General features: G+C 45.3%; 1 protein-coding gene across 4 annotated transcripts in view; it reads right to left on the bottom strand.

Moving 5' to 3' along the window:
- Positions 1–20,817, bottom strand: part of LOC137373093 (ral guanine nucleotide dissociation stimulator-like 1) — a 43,490-nt gene that overhangs the window by 7,434 nt on the left and 15,239 nt on the right. For 2 of the 4 annotated variants that reach the window (XM_068037962.1, XM_068037963.1), the window contains 3 exons: positions 13,767–19,549; positions 4,517–4,599; positions 3,019–3,383 (listed from right to left, as the gene is read on the bottom strand). In XM_068037962.1, coding sequence (XP_067894063.1) covers positions 4,566–4,599; positions 13,767–14,845 — 1,113 coding nt within the window. In that variant the 5' untranslated portion in view covers positions 14,846–19,549 and the 3' untranslated portion in view covers positions 3,019–3,383; positions 4,517–4,565. Of the gene's footprint in view, positions 1–1,346; positions 1,426–2,784; positions 3,384–4,516; positions 9,744–13,766; positions 19,550–20,817 lie in introns of those variants that run through there. The other 2 variants (XM_068037965.1, XM_068037964.1) reach the window with 2 other exon arrangements.

Here is a 20,817-nt window from a genome sequence, read left to right as displayed (position 1 = left end):
ACTATAATCTAGATGTAGAATTATGAATGGCTGAGAGTAATAGGATTAGAATTTGTTGCAAGGATTCAGAATGTATCACAAACCCACAAGTGAAAAGTTTGTAGGTTTCCACCATTATTGCATAGGCCCTATAACTGAAAAGAAAAACATTTTAAAATCCATTCTCAGGATATGAGTATTGCTGGCACAACCAGAATTTATTCCCTGTCCTTAGTTACCCACCCCCCCCCCCCTCCCCCCGAGAAGATCAGTACTGGCTGCCTTTTTCGTCACAGTTTGATAGAATTAGGTGGCTTGCTAAGCCTCTTCAGAGTGCAGTTAAGGGTCAACCATGCATGGGCCAGGACAGGTAAGGATATCAGGTTTCCTTTCTTAAAGAACATGAATGAACAATTGGGTTTTTACTCTGGTCCAACAGTTAAACAGCTATTGAGTTACCACTGCAAAACATTGACAAACGTCATTCTTCCTTCATTGTTGGGTCTGAATCTTGGAATTCCCTACCTAATAAAAATGGGGAAACACCATCATCAAAAAAACAGCAGCGGCTCAATGATAGGGCCTGTCCCACCACCTTGTCAGGGCAATGAGGGATGAACAATAAATGACAGCTTTACCAGTGATGCTTGTATCCAGAGAATTTTTTAAAACTCTGACTGGAATATCATTCCACAGGCACTGGGAATCCTCACCTAATGAGGCCTTCTGCTTGGTGGAATCTGGACAGTGGGAGTTGACAGGATTTTTAATCATGAGAGAATCACAGCCATGAAGGCTGATCCTGTCTTCAACTTTTTTCTGGTCTCCACTTTTCACCAGAAAAGGTGGTGGGGAGGGTGTTACTGATTAGCACATTCGGTGCTGAGGACCCCATTGACTTTTCCTGCTTCATCGTCAAGCTGCTCTGCAGCCAACTGAAAAAAGATGGTTCTTGATTTCAGTAAAATAAAATGTTTAATGCATTGTTGAATAATCAATTTGAATTACAATGAAGAAACCAGAATAATGCTGATAAATTCTGAATTATTTTTAGTTAAATCCACAATCAACTCCAGATTTGTCCCCATGACACAATATAGCTTTTCGAGGGATTAGCTGACATGAGCCACTAAACTGGAGGAGGCTTTATGCTTTCATTAGGTGCTGACAAATGGCTTGTTACTGAGTAATGTGAAGCTAAATGACTCCAAGTTGGATCCTGCTGAGTGCAGTTGGGTTAGTTCAATTATAAGAATCTGGATTTTCCCAGCTTTTTGTGAAATCAGAAGAAAATATAAATCTGCTGGCAGAGGTTTATGTATCTTTTGGGATAGATTTATCAAATTGAGACAATTTTCACCCCTCACCTCGATCTTGTGAAATGGTCTGTGTGAACTGAGAATTCTCTGGAGGTTCTGTTTCCAGGGTCTGCTTGGATGAGGCTCTCTGCAAAATAACAGGTGTCCTATCTTAGTCAGTAACATGAAGAAATAGAAAATTAATTACATTTCATGAATATATTTTATAAAAAGTGCAAAACCTTTCCAAAAGGCAAGGTTCGCAAGTGTTCTGTCTCAGCAACCTCTTCTCAAAGTATGTGAGACGAGGCTTCAATATCATCATCTTCAAATTTGGATACTAACCAGGAATAGTGTAAGAAATCACAGCTTGTCTCTGGACTAGGATCATTTGAATTACAAGTGGCTTCTCCACTACGTAAAGACAATTTTTCCCTCACAAATTCTATCTGTCTGATTTCACTGTCTTTTTGTGCTTGTAATTCCTTCTCAAACTTTTCCCTCTGGAAAGCACTCTCTCTCTCCCTCTCCTCTCATTCCTCCTTTCTCACCTGAAATTCTAACTCAAAGCTGTGGTTGTTCTCCTTTCAGCAGAGAAGGTGATGTGAAGATTTGATACAGGTTGTAAAGGCTGATTAGATCAGTAATAAGATGAAAATTCTGACCATTCGTTGCCTTTATACACCCACTCTGCTGTATTAAAAATTCCCATTTCATATCTTGCAATGGACTGATTCCATGTTTTCAATCAAAGAGGCTTGAAATAATCTTTCCCAACATAAAATATACGAGTGGATCATTAAGTTATATGGCCAGCGTGTAACCCATGTGACCAATAATGTTTAGATTTGAATAGTCATTTTTGAATCAGTCACATGGTGACAATTCTATTTTGGACTGTACCTTTCTCCACTCCTATTTTTCATTTGCTCTCTTCCCATCTTTGAAACTTCACGTGAGCCAAGGCCAAGGAAGAAAAACTGTTCAAGGACTCTGCTATTATTACTCAATTAACTAACAGGAGGTGCCAGAGATGCCTGTGGTTAGCTACACACTCATTGTCGAACCCAGCGTTCAATCTGTAACTGCTTCGGACATTGTTGCAATCAAGTACAAGGATGGGGAGAAATCAGAAATTAATAGATTTCAGCTCATTCCCTGAATAAGGGTATGAGTGTGCCACACCTTGGTGTGGCCTGTACATTTAATGAGTAATGTCAGCAAAACTCAAACAATGCGACAGCATTCCAAAAGAAAGTTGAAATGATGGCCAAAATACTCAAGAGACAGAAAAGATATCAACAATGTGGAAATTAGACATTGCGAATTAGCACTAATAGCAGCCACACCGCCATCTTCAATATGACTAGATGGCAACAAATGGTCTGAGGTAATTTTTTTCTTAAATACAAGAGGAACTTTTTTTAAATGTCTGTGAATATATTGACCGAAGCAACAGCCATTAAGCAGCATGAACATGACTAATAGAAACAATCCATGTACTTACCAAAGTGCTTTGGTACAGATCGTCATCCTCTTGCCTGATTCCGATGTTATCGTGGCCATTCTTCTGCCTGCACCCAGGAAATGCCACTTTTGAAATGCAGGCAGTCACTGAGGCAGAACACTTGAGAGCCCAATTGCCGGAAGTTGTTCTTACAGAACGCTTCTGAATCCAACTGCAGACGGCTGCGAAGATGGAACGCCTGGGAACCTTGGGAGTGTGGGACGATGATGATGATGATGACGACACACTACTAAGCGAGGATGATACTCCCGTGGAGACAGTGTCCACAGGGTGATTGGGTGATTGAGACGATAATTCAGATGACTGCAGAAATTTGTTTATGATAAAGTGTGTCAATGATTATATCTCAGAAAGTTCCCTCTTCCCAGTTACATTTATTGTGCCATGAAACTCCCTGGCACTTACCACACCCCACCCCGCAAAAAAAATCAAGGCATTGTGGATACAACAGCTTGGTCTTGAGAAGGGGAAGTAATGCATGATTCCATGATAGTTAAACGGTGAAATCTTTCCATTGGTTTTCCTCCCTCGCTCAGCCAAAGTCTGCTCCGAAGAATGATGCCGCCATCTCACATCCACTGGTTGATAAGCCAACATTGACAGTTCATCATTTAGCACGTTTGTAAATTACCCAGTTAGATTGTTAGCACATGGCATGCACAAATTCATCACGGCCATTACATTTGAATACTTCTGCTAGTGTTTTAACTCTAAGTTATCAAATAATCCCTTTGCTTTTCAGTTGAACACTCAGTATTTGAACACTCCTATATCTATGCAGATATTTACTTGCCTGCCTCACCCAGTTACTCATTGTAACTTTGCAGCATCCACCTATATAGGATGAAGTTAAAACATATCCTGTGGTGCTGCTAGGCTTGAACAAGTCAAGAAAGAGTATGAGTGCAAAAAAGTATTGGTGAGCTTGCCTGAATGAGAAAGCCAGCCAGCGCACATGCAGGCAAGAGCTCGAGAGACAGAAAGAGACAGCAAGAACTAGAAATAGAGAGAGTTAGAAGTAAGGAAATTAGGAGTCAAATCACTCAGTTCATTCTAATGCAGCTCTTACCAGGTGAGTGCAGAATATTGGTAATGAAGAAGCAATAAAGGCACTGAAGAGGGGGTGTATAAGGACCAAAAGAGGAGAATCCATAAATAGGGAGGGTATTTTAAAGCAGAAATAGGACCCTAAAGATGCAGAACAGATATAATAATGGTTAACTGAACTGCTAAAAGACTGAATTGCTGAAATTTCCAGGGAACAGGTGAGAGACACCTTCTACTAAAACCAATGATACCAGCTTACTGATAAACTTCCAGGAAACACCACCCTTCTGTAGAGAAGATGCTGAATAGCAACTAAAGGTCAACTATAGAAAAAACAAAGCCTGCAGTCAAGAGGGAATCTGGTGTGCATGCAGGGAGGTGTATTACGTTGTTGCGATTTGGGCAGAAGTTTACTAGATTTGATCCCAAAATACCGTTTTTGATGGACTATGCACTTTAAGCTGCTACAGTCACAGCCCAGGTGCTAACTTTATGGTCAACCATGAAGTCATTAATAACCTTTAAAGAATTAAAATTAAAGATTTTGGTTATTAGTGTGACAATATGTTTTAACACGCAAAGCTTCCTTCGAACATATTTAAAGGATATAAAATATTACACAAAACAAGCCAAGCTTGTATTTCACATAAATCAAATCACTGACCGAGTCCATGTTCTCCCCCGAGCTCCCGATCCGAGGGGATTTCGGCTGGTCACTGCTCTTGCTTGGAGTGCTCTCTGCGACATCTGTCCCGTGAAATAGCCGACATGAGGGAAAGGGATTCATCAGCAAAAACACTGAAAGAATACTAAAGTTGCTACGCTGTACAGAAAGAGTTTACTGCTGATTCAGGTAGCACTTGGTAGTTGGTCACTCAACAATGGCCCGATATAATGAATAGTTTTTGCAATTTATTAGAATCACCTGCTCGATTCCATCCTGGGCCTGTAATGCAACTTATTGAAATAAAAACAGAAAATGCTGAAAATACTCAGGAAGTCTGGCAGCATCTCTGGAGAGAGAAACTGAGTTAGTGTTTCATGTCTGTGATCTTTCATTAGATCCCATTTATATTTTGATCACAAAGAATTACATTTGAAAAAGGTTCTGTCAGAGGTAGTAACCCTAATAATAACTTTATTTATCTCGCTTTTATCAACATCATAAAATTGTCCAAGATGCATCACAGGAGTGTCAGGCCATAAATTTTGTCAGCCGGTCACATGAAGATAAGGTATATTTTTCTGTTAACAGCATTTTTGAATCTGGCAATGCTTTTGTATAGAACTGTCTGCATTAAGGCAGTAAAGTTTCAATGTACAGGTATTTGATTTCTGTGCCTGATTGAAGTAAAGACCTGCTCAGGTTAGGGAAAAAGAACCCAACCCAAACCAGACGGAACCACAGTGGACCCGAGCCCGACCCGGCCCGAGTCCCTCCGATTTTGCCCCAAGCCCGACCCGAGCCCGACTCGACTATCCCTTTACTTACCTTCCGACTCGGAACGTCCAGGAAGCTGCAGCATGTGTGTGATGGCATCATAGAGACGTCACTCACTAACTGCACACACTCAGTTTCCCTGCTTGACGTCCCGCACTCCCAGCTCAGGTACGTTTTATTTAATTTTAATACTGACCAGCAGAGCAATAACCATCTGTGTCCGGCCTGACCCGGACCCGGACCCGAACCCGGCCCGACCTGAGCCCGAAAGCCGGACCTGGAAGAGGGGCTCAACCCGACCTGAACCCAACACATGTCGTCGGGTCCCGGTCGGGTCACAGGCCTTTACATTGAAGTCCAAATCATTGATATATCCTGCAAAAAGCAAGGGACCTGGTACTGAACCCTGCAGAACCCATTTGGAAACAGTCTTCCAGTCACAAAAACACCCATCAACCATTATCCTTTGTTTCCTGCCTCTGAGCCAATTTTGAATCCATCTTGTCACTTTGCCTTGGTCCCCTGGGCTTTTTCTTTCATGACCAGTCTGTCATCTGGGACTTTATCATAAACCTAGGTATAATCCATATAGACTACATCAAATGCACTACCCTCATCGACCCTCCTTGTTTCCTCTTCAAAAAATTCAATCACGTTAGTCAGACACAACCTTCCCTGAACAAATCCATGCTGAATATCTTTAACTAATCCATGTATGACTAAATGAAGATTTATCCTGTCCCTCAGAGCTTTTTCCAATATTTTTCCCACCACTGGAGGTAGGCTGACTGGCCTATAATTACTCGGTCTATTCCTTTCTCCCGTTTTAAACAATGGTACAATGTGAACTGTCCTCCAGTTCTCTGGCACCACACCTGTAGACAGAGAATATTGGAAAATGATGGTCAGAGCCTCTGCTGTTTCTTCTCTTGCTTCATTTAACAGCCTAGGATGCATTTCATCTGGGCTTGGTGATTTAACCACTTTCAAACATGTTAAATCCCTTAATATCTCATCTCATTATATTAGTTTTATCTAACATTGCACACTCCTCCTCCCTGATTGCAATTTCTGTATCATCCCTCTCTTCAGTGAAAACAAATGCGAATCCTCCTCCTTCATCCACAGGTTACCCTGGTGGACCCAAATAGGCTCTACTCTTTCTTTCATTATAATCCTGCCTTTCTGTATTTATAAAACAACCTTTAGTTTTCTTGATTTTATTTGACTTGCCAATTTTTTTCATGCCCTCTCTTTGCTTTCCTAATTTCCTTTTTAATTTCACCCCTACACTTTTTATACTCCTCTCGATTTTCTGCCTTGGTATCTGTCATTAATCTTCCTGTTTTACTTTATCCTCTCCTTTCAGCCCCTTGACATCCACAAGACTCTGGATTTGTTAGTCCCACCCTTTTTCTTTAAGGGAACATATTTCTTTAAGGGCGGCACAGTGGCGCAGTGGTTAGCACCGCAGCCTCACAGCTCCAGGGACCTGGGTTCGATTCTGGGTACTGCCTGTGCGGAGTTTGCAAGTTCTCCCTGTGTCAGCGTGGGTTTCCTCCGGGTGCTCCGGTTTCCTCCTACATGCCAAAGACTTGCAGGTTGATAGGTTAATTGGCCATTATAAATTGCCCCTAGTATAGGTAGGTGGTAGGGAAATATATAGGGACAGGTGGGGATGTGGTAGGAATATGGGATTAGTGTAGGATTAGTATAAATGGGTGGTTGATGGTCGGCACAGACTTGGTGGGCCGAAGGGCCTGTTTCAGTGCTGTATCTCTCTCTAAACTAAACTTGCTCTGAACCCTCACTATCTCTTCCTTGAATGCCTCCCACTGATCCAGCACTGATTTACTTTCAAGTAACTGTTTCCAATCCCATTTAGCTAAATCACATTTCAGCTTAGTAAAATTAGCTTTCCCCAGTTGAGAACTTTTATTCCTGGTCTGTCTTTGTCCTTTTCCATAACTATTCTAAATCAAACTGAATTATGATTACTTCCATCAAAGTGCGCCCCGTCCGATCCCCCTTCCACCTGCCCAGCTTCATTCCCTAAAATTTTGTCCAGTCTCACAATCCCTCTTTTTGGACTTGATACATACTGGATAACAATGTTCTCCTCAATGCATTTGAAGAATTCTGTGACCACTGAGTCTTTCACATAAACTCTACCCCAGTTAATATTGGGGCAGTTGAAATCCCCCACTGTTTCATTGTTTTTGCAGTTCTGAAATTTGTCCACATATTTGCTCTTCTCTCTCCTTCTAACAGTTTCAGGGTCTATAGCACACTCCCAGTAGTGTGATTGCCCCTGTTTTGTTCTTCAGTTCAACCCATATGGCAACATTTGTTTATCCTTCTACCATATCTTCTCTCCTCACAGCTATAATTGTTTCTTTAATCAATATTGCAACTCACCCCCTCCTGAGATATCCCCATCTCTGTCTCGTCTGAAAACCCTCTAACTAGGAATGTTGAGCTGCCATTCCTGCCCTTCTTTCAGCCATGTCTCAGTAATCGCTATAATATCATGCTGCCATGTGTCAATCTGTGCTGTCAGCTCATCTGCCTTATTTCCTCAACTTGTATTGAAGGATATATTATTTAGCTCTGTCAAACTCCCTTGTTTATTTTCTAACCTTCGTTTTCTCTGCCTTCCAAAGACGCTGACTAATTTACTGCCTTCCATTTCGAACTTTTCTTCTCTCTCTTCTGAATCTACTCTCAGGTTCCCATCCCTGTGCTCAGCTAGTTTAAACTCTCCCCAACAGCACGAGTAAAACTCACTGCGAGGATATTGGTCCCGGCCCTGTTGATTTGCAAACAGTCCGTCTTGTACAGGTCCCACCTCCTCCAGAAGCAGTCCCAAAGCCTCAGGAATCTAAAGCCCTCCCTCCTGCATAATCTCTCCAGCTCTATGTATTCATCAGTTCTATCTTCCTATTTCTGTAATCACTAATACGTGGCACTGGGAGTAATCTGGAGATTAATACTTTTGAGGTTCTGCTTTTCAATCTCCCTCCAAGCTGCCTAAATTCTGCTTCAGAACCTCATCCCTCCTTCTGCCTCTGTCATTGGTGCCAATATGGACCACGACCTCTGGCTGTTCACTCTCCCCCATCAGAATGTCCTGCAGTCGCTCAGTGATATCCTTGTCCCTGGCACCAGGGAGGCAACATACCATCATGGAGACACCTCTGCAGTCACAGAAGTGCCTGTCTATTCTCCTCACTATCGAATCCCCTCCCACTATTGCTCTTCCACTCTTCTCCCTCCCTCCCTGTACAGCTGAGTCACCCATGGTGCTGTGGACTTGGCTCTGCCTGCACTCCCCAGTGGAACCATCACTCTGACCAGTATTCAGAACTGAATACCAGTTGGAGAGTGAGATGCACTCGTGGGATCACTGTCCTGCATGCCTGGTCCTCCTTGTTCTTCTGGCCCTCACCCATTCCCCCTCTGCCAGCACATTTTTAAACTGTAGGGTGACCACCTCCAGAAAGCTCTCAGCCTCGTGGATGCTGCATAGTGACTCCAGTCAGTGCTCAAACTCCGAAACCCAGAGCTCGAGCTGCTGTAACCGGTGACACTTCCTGTACATGTGGTCATCCAGGTCATGAGAAGTGTCCAGGATTTCCCACATGACACAGGATGTGTATTCCACAGGGCTGAGGTTCCCTGCCATGTTTTACTTTCTAGACTATTATCTAGAAACACTTAGAGCTGGTCTCGCTGTCTCCCGCTCCATCACTCAGACTGCTCCGTGTTTTGTCAAAGATCAGAATAGAATCTCTTCAGTCATTGCACTGAATTCTCTCAATCCCCAATTCTCCGAGTTAGGTATCTGTTGAAGCAGTACTCCATCAAGCTGCACTTGGTGCTGGGCTGCTGGGTGAGCCTGCAAGCCCCTTTGAGCACTGGCATCCACAGCCATGATGGCAGCAGTCAGAGCCTGTGTGGCAGCAAGCTCAGATTACAATACCACAGTCTGAGCTTCGACTGGAGCACTCAGACATTGGGGTGGCCTCTACTTGTACTGCAATTCACTCATCCATGTCTCTGATACTCTGGAAATGTTAATCTGCTCACTTGTGTTTATATTATTCAAATCATCAGAGGAATTTGTAACAGCAATATAATCATGGAGCTTCAGAGGGCAATGTAACCATTGGAACAGGATGATTTGAAGGGATAGAGAGGAATAAAGAGCCTTTGCTGGCTCCATGTGGTTATTCTGATATCACTTTTATGTATCTTTGATGTCCTCTGATTCAGTGGCAGTATGAATGGAATGTAGATGTAGATAAAGTAGAATGAGGATAAGACTTGTGAGTGAAACACTGCATGTTGTATTCATACTGGATTGTGAAGTGTGATGTTCCTGAGTACACAGACTGGATTGTGAAGTGTGATGTACCTGAGTGCACAGACTGGATTGTGAAGTGTGATGTTCCTGAGTACACAGACTGGATTGTGAAGTGTGATGTACCTGAGTGCACAGACTGGATTGTGAAGTGTGATGTTCCTGAGTACACAGACTGGATTGTGAAGTGTGATGTACCTGAGTGCACAGACTGGATTGTGAAGTGTGATGTATCTGAGTACACAGACTGGATTGTGAAGTGTTATGTACCTGAGTACACAGACTGGATTGTGAAGTGTGATGTATCTGAGTACACAGACTGAATTGTGAAGTGTTATGTACCTGAGTACACAGACTGGACTGTGAAGTGTGATGTATCTGAGTACACAGACTGGATTGTGAAGTGTTATGTACCTGAGTACACAGACTGGACTGTGAAGTGTGATGTACCTGAGTACACAGACTGGACTGTGAAGTGTGATGTACCTGAGTACACAGACTGGACTGTGAAGTGTGATGTACCTGAGTACACAGACTGGATTGTGAAGTGTGATGTACCTGAGTACACAGACTCGACTGTGAAGTTTGATGTACCTGAGTACACAGACTGGATTGTGAAGTGTGATGTACCTGAGTGCACAGACTGGATTGTGAAGTGTGATGTTCCTGAGTACACAGACTGGATTGTGAAGTGTGATGTACCTGAGTGCACAGACTGGACTGTGAAGTGTGATGTATCTGAGTACACAGACTGGATTGTGAAGTGTTATGTACCTGAGTACACAGACTGGATTGTGAAGTGTGATGTATCTGAGTACACAGACTGAATTGTGAAGTGTTATGTACCTGAGTACACAGACTGGACTGTGAAGTGTGATGTATCTGAGTACACAGACTGGATTGTGAAGTGTTATGTACCTGAGTACACAGACTGGACTGTGAAGTGTGATGTACCTGAGTACACAGACTGGACTGTGAAGTGTGATGTACCTGAGTACACAGACTGGACTGTGAAGTGTGATGTACCTGAGTACACAGACTGGATTGTGAAGTGTGATGTACCTGAGTACACAGACTCGACTGTGAAGTTTGATGTACCTGAGTACACAGACTGGACTGTGAAGTGTGATGGACCTGAGTACACAGACTGGACTGTGAAGTGTGATGTGCCTGAGTATGCAGACCGGATTGTGAATTGTGATGTTCCTGAGTACACAGACTGGATTGTGAAGTGTGATGTACCTGAGTACACAGACTGGATTGTGAAGTGTGATGTACCTGAGTACACAGACTGGATTGTGAAGTGTGATGTCCCTGAGTATGCAGACCGGATTGTGAATTGTGATGTTCCTGAGTACACAGACTGGATTGTGAAGTGTGATGTCCCTGAGTACACAGACTGGATTGTGAAGTGTGATGTACCTGAGTAAACAGACTGGACTGTGAAGTGTGATGTACCTGAGTAAACAGACTGGATTGTGAAGTGTGATCTACTTGAGGACACAGACTGGATTGTGAAGTGTGATGTACCTGAGTACACAGACTGGACTGTGACGTGTGATGTACCTGAGTACACAGACTGGACTGTGAAGTGTGATGTACCTGAGTACACAGACTGGATTGTGAAGTGTGATGTTCCTGAGCACACAGACTGGATTGTGAAGTGTGATGTATCTGAGTACACAGACTGGATTGTGAAGTGTGATGTACCTGAGTACACAGACTGGATTGTGAAGTGTGATCTACTTGAGTACACAGACTGGATTGTGAAGTGTGATGTATCTGAGTACACAGACTGGATTGTGAAGTGTGATGTACCTGAGTACACAGACTGGATTGTGAAGTGTGATGTACCTGAGTACACAGACTGGATTGTGAAGTGTGATCTACTTGAGTACACAGACTGGATTGTGAAGTGTGATGTATCTGAGTACACAGACTGGATTGTGAAGTGTGATGTATCTGAGTACACAGACTGGATTGTGAAGTGTGATCTACTTGAGTACACAGACTGGATTGTGAAGTGTGATGTATCTGAGTACACAGACTGGATTGTGAAGTGTGATGTTCCTGAGTACACAGACTGGATTGTGAAGTGTGATGTATCTGAGTACACAGACTGGATTGTGAAGTGTGATGTATCTGAGTACACAGACTGGATTGTGAAGTGTGATGTTCCTGAGTACACAGACTGGATTGTGAAGTGTGATGTATCTGAGTACACAGACTGGACTGTGAAGTGTGATCTACTTGAGTAAACAGACTGGATTGTGAAGTGTGATGTATCTGAGTACACAGACTGGACTGTGAAGTGTGATCTACTTGAGTACACAGACTGGACTGTGAAGTGTGATGTACCTGAAAACACAGGCTGGAGAGCAGAGAGAGGGCTCCCAAGTTTCCCGATGTGACACTGGAGACATTAATAGAGGAGGTACAAAGGAGGAGAGAATCAATGTTTGCACAAGGAGCCAGGAGGCCCTCAAAGCAAAACTCTCAGAAGAGAATGGGAGCGATGACCAGGGAGGTCAATTCCTGGAGTCTGGACCTGAGGACCTGACAGCAGTGTCGCGAGAAGTTCAGTGACCTCACAGGGTGGTCAAGGTCAGTGAATGTATCTTCACAGGACATCTCCCACCAAGCACAGCACCAACCTCTCCTCCTGCTCATTGTACCACACCCCCATCACTCACCCAGTAACAATCCCGAGCACTCAGGATTCACTCCTGACAGTCAAATACTCCACCTCACCCTCACACACCCACCAATGCATCCTAACCGCAACCCCCACCCCCTGAAGAACCATGGTATCTCTGCTCCTACCCACCTCCACTGTTCATGCCTCTGTCATCCTTGAAGCCCCTCCCTCCCCTGGCATTCTGTTTGGCATCATTAAAACTGCAGCAATATTATTCAGTTCAGATTTCCTTTAAAAGGGACAGCCTGCCTTTAAGAAGAGCAGCCTGGCTGCAAAACATGGTTTGTGAACAACACAACTGGGACCCTCTGAGGAACACAGAGGCTGTCATCAGCATCTGTAAACAATTTCTGCTCATCTTGTTCACATCTTGTTAACTTAATTCTGCTTATTGTTAAAACATGAAATCAACATCTCAACATTGTCCAACTTTAGCACAGCCTGTCTGCATATATTACTCAACCGGATATATCTTTACTGACAAGGAGACCTTTTTAAATATAATAATGACACATTTCTGATAATCATATTCATAAAGTTTTTATTCTCCCTTTCATTAGTTCTATGCTCATTGACACAATGCTGTGGTTTCTACTTTGCCAAATGTAGAAGCCATTTGTAATGTTTTTGGTGCTGTTCAAATTTATTTCATCAAACTTACATTTAAAATATGCAGACATTATTCTGAATGGTATTAAATGTAACAAACTCAGGTCTGACTCCCAGCAGCTCAAATAGAGGGAGGGATGGAGCTCAGACAGAGGGAGGGATGGAGCTCAGACACAGGGAGGGATGAAGCTCAGATATGGGAGGGATGGAGCTCAGACAGAGGGAGGGATGGAGCTCAGAGGGAGGCATGGAGCTCAGATAGAGGGAGGGATGGAGCTCAGATAGATGGAGGGATGGAGATCAGATAGAGGGAGGGATGGAGCTCAGACAGAGGGAGGGATGGAGCTCAGTCACAGGGAGGGATGAAGCTCAGATAGAGGGAGGGATGGAGCTCAGACAGAGGGAGGGATGGAGCTCAGACAGAGGGAGGGATGGAGCTCAGATAGAGGGAGGGATGGAGCTCAGATAGATGGAGGGATGGAGATCAGACAGAGGGAGGGATGGAGCTCGGATGGAGGGAGGGATGGAGCTCAGACAGAGGGAGGGATGGAGCTCAGACACAAGGAGGTATGAAGCTCAGATAGAGGGAGGGATGGAGCTCAGACAGAGGGAGGGATGGAGCTCAGATAGATGGAGGGATGGAGATCAGATAGAGGGAGGGATGGAGCTCAGATGGAGGGAGGGATGGAGCTCAGGGAGGTGTGTATCTGAGAGGAAAGAGGATGTCCCTCCACCAATCCATGCAGCTCCCTGCTCCCCCATCCTGACGACAGTCTCCACTATTACAGTTCGATGGTTTTCACCTTGTACGTTTTACTGATGTGATGGATGAATGGAGCCTTGGCTGGAGACGGCACTGTATGGACGGAGCCCTGGCTGGAGCCAGCACTGGATGAATGGAGCCCTGGCTGGAGACTGCACTGGATGAATGGAGCCCTGGCTGGAGACTGCACTGGATGAATGGAGCCCTGGCTAGAGACTGCACTGGATGAATGGAGCCCTGGCTGGAGACGGCACTGGATGAATGGAGCCCTGGCTGGAGACTGCAGTGGATGAATGGAGCCCTGGCTGCAGACTGCAGTGGATGAATGGAGCCTTGGCTGGAGACTGCACTGGATGAATGGAACCCTGGCTGGAGACTGCACTGGATGAATGGAGCCTTGGCTGGAGACTGCACTGGATGAATGGAGCCCTGGCCTGGAGACTGCACTGGATGAATGGAGCCCTGACTGGAGACTGCACTGGATGAATGGAGCCCTGGCTGGAGACTGCACTGGATGAATGGAGCCCTGGCTGGAGACTGCATTGGATGAATGGAGGCCTGGCTGGAGACTGCACTGGATGAATGGAAGCCTGGCTGGAGACTGCACTGGATGAATGGAGCCCTGGCTGGAGACTGCATTGGATGAATGGAGCCCTGACTGGAGACTGCACTGGATGAATGGAGCCCTGGCTGGAGACTGCATTGGATGAATGGAGGCCTGGCTGGAGACTGCACTGGATGAATGGAGCCCTGGCTGGAGACTGCAGTGGATGAATGGAGCCCTGGCTGCAGACTGCAGTGGATGAATGGAGCCTTGGCTGGAGACTGCACTGGATGAATGGAACCCTGGCTGGAGACTGCACTGGATGAATGGAGCCCTGGCTGGAGACTGCATTGGATGAATGGAGGCCTGGCTGGAGACTGCACTGGATGAATGGAAGCCTGGCTGGAGACTGCACTGGATGAATGGAGCCCTGGCTGGAGACTGCATTGGATGAATGGAGCCCTGACTGGAGACTGCACTGGATGAATGGAGCCCTGGCTGGAGACTGCATTGGATGAATGGAGGCCTGGCTGGAGACTGCACTGGATGAATGGAGCCCTGGCTGGAGACTGCATTGGATGAATGGAGCCCTGGCTGGAGACTGCACTGGATGAATGGAGCCCTGGCTGGAGACTGCACTGGATGAATGGAGCCCTGGCTGAAGAATGCACTGGATGAATGGAGCCCTGGCTGGAGACTGCACTGGATGGATTAAAGGAAAATGTACATTTTAAATACAGCAACTCAGAGACCAGTCAGGGAGGGCGGGACAGTAACCAGTTCATGTTGACCAAGAGCCCGAGTGGTGAGTTTCTGGTTAGAAACTGGACCTTCTGCAGCTTATCCTGGGTAACAGCTCAATCATTAAATAATGACCAGTTAAAACAGAGGAAACCCATTTATTATTAACACACACTGACACAATTATAATCACATCAGAAATAGGAGCAGGGGGAGGCCATTCGGCCCTTTGAATCTACTCCACCATTCAATATGATCATGGCTGGTCTTCTCACTCAATTCCACCTTCCCGTACTATCCCCTATTCCTTAATTTCTGTTGTAACCAAAAATGTATGGACCCCTGTCTTCAATATACTCAAGGACTGAGCATCCACAGCTCTCTGGGATACAGAATTCCAAAGATTCCAAAGATTCACAACGTCTTGAGTGAAGAAATTTCTCCTTATCTCAGTCCGAAATGGCCGACCCCTTATTCTGAGACTGTGACCCCTAGTTCTAGATTCCCCAGCCAGGGGAAAACATCCTCCCAGTATCTACCCTGTCGATCACATTACAAATTGTATATCTTTCAATCAGATCACCTCTCATTCTTCTACATTTCAGGGAATAATGTCCCAGTCTACTCAATCTCTCCTCATAGGACAATGCCCTCATCCCAGGAATCAGTCTGGTGAATCTTTGCTGCACTCCTTCCAAGGCCAGTATATCCTGCCTTAGGTAAAGAGACCAAAACTGTCCACAGTTCACCAGGTGTGGTCTCAGCAAGGTCCGATCGAACTGCAATAAGACTTCTTCACTCTTACATGTGGGGAGGTGGTGGTGTAGTGGTATTGTCACTGGACGAGCGACCCAGGGTATTACTCTGGGGAGATGGGTTCAAATCCCATCAGTGCAGAAGGTGAAACTTGCATTCAGTTAATAAATCTGGAATTAATGATGGCTATGAAACCATTGCCGATTGTTGTAAAAGCCCATCTGGTTCTCTAATGCCCTTTAGGGAAGGAAATCTGCCATCCATACTTGGTCTGGCCTATATGTGATTCCAGTCCCAATGCGTTTTATACTTAATGCCTTCTGAGATGGCCTAGCAAGCCACTCAGTTGTATCTAGTTGCTACAAAGTCAATAAGGAATGAAACTGGACGGACCACACATCATTGACCTGGGCACCAGAAATGACAACGACAAATCCAGTCCTGTCAACCCTGCAAAGCCCTCCTTCCTAACACCTAGGGATTGTGCCAAAATTGGGAGAGCTGTCCCACAGACTAGTCAAGCAACAGCCTGACATAGATATACTCACGTAATCATACCTTGCAGACAATGCCCCAGATACTGCCATCACCATCCCCATCCCCGCCTATGTCCTGTCCCACCGGCAGGACAGAACCAGCAGAGGGGACAGCACAGTGGTATACAGTTGGGAGGGTGTCCTCAACTGTGACTCCAGACCCCATGAAGTCTCATGACATCAGGTTAAACATGGGCAAAGAAACCTCCTGCTGATTAACACCTACTGCCCCCCTCAGCTGATGAAGCAGTACTCCTCCATGTTGAACAGCACTTGAAGGAAACACTGAAGCTGGCAAGGGCACAGAATATACTCTGGGTGGGAGTCTTCAATGTCCATCACCAAGAGTAGCTCGGTAGCACCACTACTGACTGAGCTGGCCAAGTCCTAAATGACATAGCTGCAAGACTGTCTGCAGTAGGTGGTGAGTGAACCAATAATAGGGTAAAACATACTTGACCTCATCCTCACCAAGCTGCCTGCCACAGATGCTTCTGTCCATGACAGTATTGGTCGGAGTGACCACCGCACAATCAATGTGGAGACGAAGTCCCGTCTTCGTATTGAAGATACCCTCCATCATGTTGTGTAGCACTAGCACCGTGCTAAATGGGATAAATTTTGAACAGATCTAGCAACTCAAAACTGGGCATCCATGAGGCACTATGGGCCATCAGCAGCAGCAGAATTGTACTCAATCACAATCTGTAACCTCATGGCCTGGCATATCCCCCACTCTATCATTACCATCAAGCCGGGGGATCAACCCTGGTTCAATGAAGAGTGCAGGAGGGCATGCCAGGAGAAGCACCAGGCATACCTCAAAATGAGGTGCCAACCTGGTGAAGCTACAACACAGGACTACTTGCCTGCCAAACTGCGTAAGCAGCATGCGATAGACAGAGCTAAGCAATCCCATAACCAACGGATCAGATCTAAGCTCTGCAGTCCTGCCACATCCAGTCGTGAATGGTGGTGGACAATTGAACAACTAACTGGAAGAGGAGGCTCCACAAATATCCCCAACCTCAATGATGGGGGAGCCCAGCACATCAGTGCAAAAGATAAGGCTGAACCATTTGCAACAATCTTCAGCCAAAAGTCCTGAGTAGATGATCCATCTCAGCCTCCTCCTGAAGTCCCCAACATCACAGATGCCAGACTGCAGCCAATGCGATTCACTCCGCGTGATATCAAGATACAACTGAAGGCACTGGATACTGCAAAAGCTATGGGCCCTGATAACATTCCAACAACAGTACTGAAGGCCTGTGCTCCAGAACTTGTTGCGCCCATAGCCAAGCTGTTCCAGTTCAGGTACAACACTGGCATCTACCCTGCAATGTGGAAAATTGCCCAGGTATGTCCTATACACAAAAAGCTGGACAAATCCAACCCGGCCAATTACCGCCCCATCAGCCGACTCGCAATCATCGGTAAAGTGATGGAAGGTGTCATCAACAGTGCCATCAAGCGGCACCTGCTTAGCAATAACCGGCTCAGTGACGCTCAGTTTGGGTTCCGCTAGGGCCACTCAGCTCCTGACCTCATTACAGCCTTGGTTCAAACATGGACAAAAGAGCTGAACTAAAGAGGTGAGGTGAGAGTGACCGCCCTTGACATCAAGGCAGCATTTGACAGAGTATGGCATCAAAGAGCCCGAGCAAAACTGAGGTCAATGGGAATCAGGGGGAAACCCTCCACTGGCTGGAGTCATACCTAGCACAAAGGAAGATGGTTGTGGTTGTTGGAGATCAATTATCTGAGCTCCAGGACAACACTGCAGGAGTTCTGTAGGGTAGTGTCCTGGGTCCAACCATTTTCAGCTGCTTCATCAATGAGCTTCCTTCAATTATAAGGTCAGAAGTGGGGATGTTCGCTGATGATTGCACAATGTTCAGCACCATTTGTGACTCCTCAGATACTGAAGCAGTCCGTGTAGAAATGCAGCAAGACCTGGACAATATCCAGGCTTGGGCTAATAAGTGGCAAGTAACATTCGCGCCACACAAGTGCCAGGCACTGACCATCTCCAACAAGTAAGAATCTAAATATTTTCCCTTGACATTCAATGGCATTACAATCGCGGAATGCTCCACTATCAATATCCTGGGGGTTACCATTGACCAGAAACTGAACTGAAGTAGCCATATAAATACCGTGGCTACAAGAGCAAGTCAGAGGCTAGGAATCCTGTGGCGAGTAACTCACCTCCTGACTCCCCAAAGCCTGTCCACCATCTACAAGGCACAAGTCAGGAGTGTGATGGAATACTCCCCACTTGCCTGGATGGGTACAGCTCCAACAACACTCAAGAAGCTCGATACCATCCAGGACAAAGCAGCCTGCTTGATTGGCACCCCATCCACAAACATTCACTCCCTCCACAAGAGACCTACAATGGCAGCAGTGTGTACCATCTGCAAGATGCACTGCAGTAAGACACCAAGCCTCCTTAGGCAACACCTTCCAAACCTGTGACATCTACCACCTAGATGGACAAGGGCAGCAGATGCATGGGAACACGACCACCTGCAAGTTCCCCTCCAAGTCACACACCATCCTGACTTGGAACTATATTCCCATTTCTTCACTGTCGTTGGGTCAAAATCCTGGAACTCCCTTCTTAACAGCACTGTGGGTATACCTACCCCAAATGGACTGCAGCGGTTCAAGAAGGCAGCTCACCATCACCTTCTCAAGGGCAATTAGGGATGGACAATAAATGCTGGCCTAGCCAGTGATGCCCACATCCCATGAATGAATAAGAAAAAACATGTACAGGAGCTGACACAGAGTCTCTGTCTATCTCTCTCTCTCTCTCTCCATCTCACTCTCTCTTTCTATCTATCTCTCTCAATCTCTGTCCCATCCTCTACCTCTGATGGTGTTCTATGGGTGTGAGTGTTTAATATAAGGTGGTGTTTGTCAGTATATTTTCTCTACTGTATGGTTTATGAACATGGTGAGAGGGGATAAGGGGTCTGTTCTTTGATGTGAGGCAGTGATGTCTGTCCCAGTGACTCAGACTGTGATGCTGTTGTTTTCTGTGACTGACACTATGATATCGATTGTAATTTCACTCAGTGTGACAGGAGGTTACATGGCTTGATCAGTGGTGAGGGCGGAGCAGACTGAACAAGGAGCTGTAATCATCAGTCACTGCCGAACACCTTCACACACACTGCACAGTCCGGAAACTTCTTCACTTAATATTCTTTCAACTCCTTAATTACAGCCCTGGATCTGAAAAAGGAAAAAGAGAAAGACATCTTTTAGAGAGGGTCCTGGACACAATGTAGACTGTGCATTACCCACTAATGACACTACCTCCATATTTAACTCATTGTTTAAACTCCAGCACACCTCCTGTTCCAATCCACATGTTTCAGCCAAAAAGCAGTATAATTCTACAGCACAGGAGGAGGCCGTTCAGCCCTCGTCTCTCTTCCAGCTGTTTGCTCGAGTAATTCACGACTAACATCTCAGTTTAACATCTGTTTTGGGGAAGTTATTTGAATCTGTTATTAGGGACAGAATGACTGACAAATATAAACTGATCAGAGAGAGTCAGCACGGATTTAAAAAGGGTGAAACATGTTTAACTAACTGAGTTGTATTTTTTGAAGCGGTCACTAATGTGGTCGATAAGGGAATGTCTATGGATGTTATTTATATGGATTTCCAGAAGGCATTTGAGAAGGTTCCACACAAGAGACTGTTCGCAAAATGGAAGCATATGGAATGTGAGGAAATGTTTTGACATGGGTAAGGAATTGGTTAGGAGGTAGGAGACAGAGAGTAGGGATAATGTGTATTTACTCCAATTAGCAAGATGTGAATCGTGGTGTCCCCAGGGATCTGTGCTGGAGCCTCAACTTTTCACTGTATTGATCAATGACTTGGATGAAGGAATAGAGACATCTATCCAAGATTGTTGATGACACGAAGTTCAGCAGCTTGGAGGAGGTTCCAGAGATAGGGAGGGATTTGATAACAAGGATGAGAATTTTAAAACTGAGCCATTGCCGAACCAGGAGACAATGTTGTCCAATGAGCATCGAGGTGATGGGGGAACTTACTGCGAGTTCGAACGCAGGCAGCAGAGTTTTAGATGAGATCAAGTTTACAGTGGGTAGAATGTGTGAGACCTGTCAGGAGAGCATTGGAATACTCAAGTCTAGAGGTAATAAATGCATGGATGAGGGTTTCAGCAGTGGATGAGCTGAGGTGTGGTAGAAACTGGTAATGTTAGCAATGTGGAAATAGGTGGTTTTAGTGATGATGTGGTTTATGTGGTCAGTAACACATCTCAGCATCAACTACAATGCCATGGCTGTGAACTGCCTGGTTCAGTCTCAGACAGTCCCTGGGAGAGGGATGGAATCAGTGGCTCGGGAATGGAGTTTGTGACGGGGACCGAAGACAATGGCAGATGGAGTTCAATGTGGACAGTGTGAGGTCATCCAGTTTGGACCTGAGAAAGATAAATCAGAGTAATTTCTAAATGGTGA

This window comes from Heterodontus francisci, chromosome 8 (genome assembly GCF_036365525.1).
Source record: "Heterodontus francisci isolate sHetFra1 chromosome 8, sHetFra1.hap1, whole genome shotgun sequence".
In the NCBI taxonomy this organism is placed as follows: Eukaryota; Metazoa; Chordata; class Chondrichthyes; order Heterodontiformes; family Heterodontidae; genus Heterodontus; species Heterodontus francisci.
This window is presented reverse-complemented; position numbering and strand designations above follow the sequence as displayed.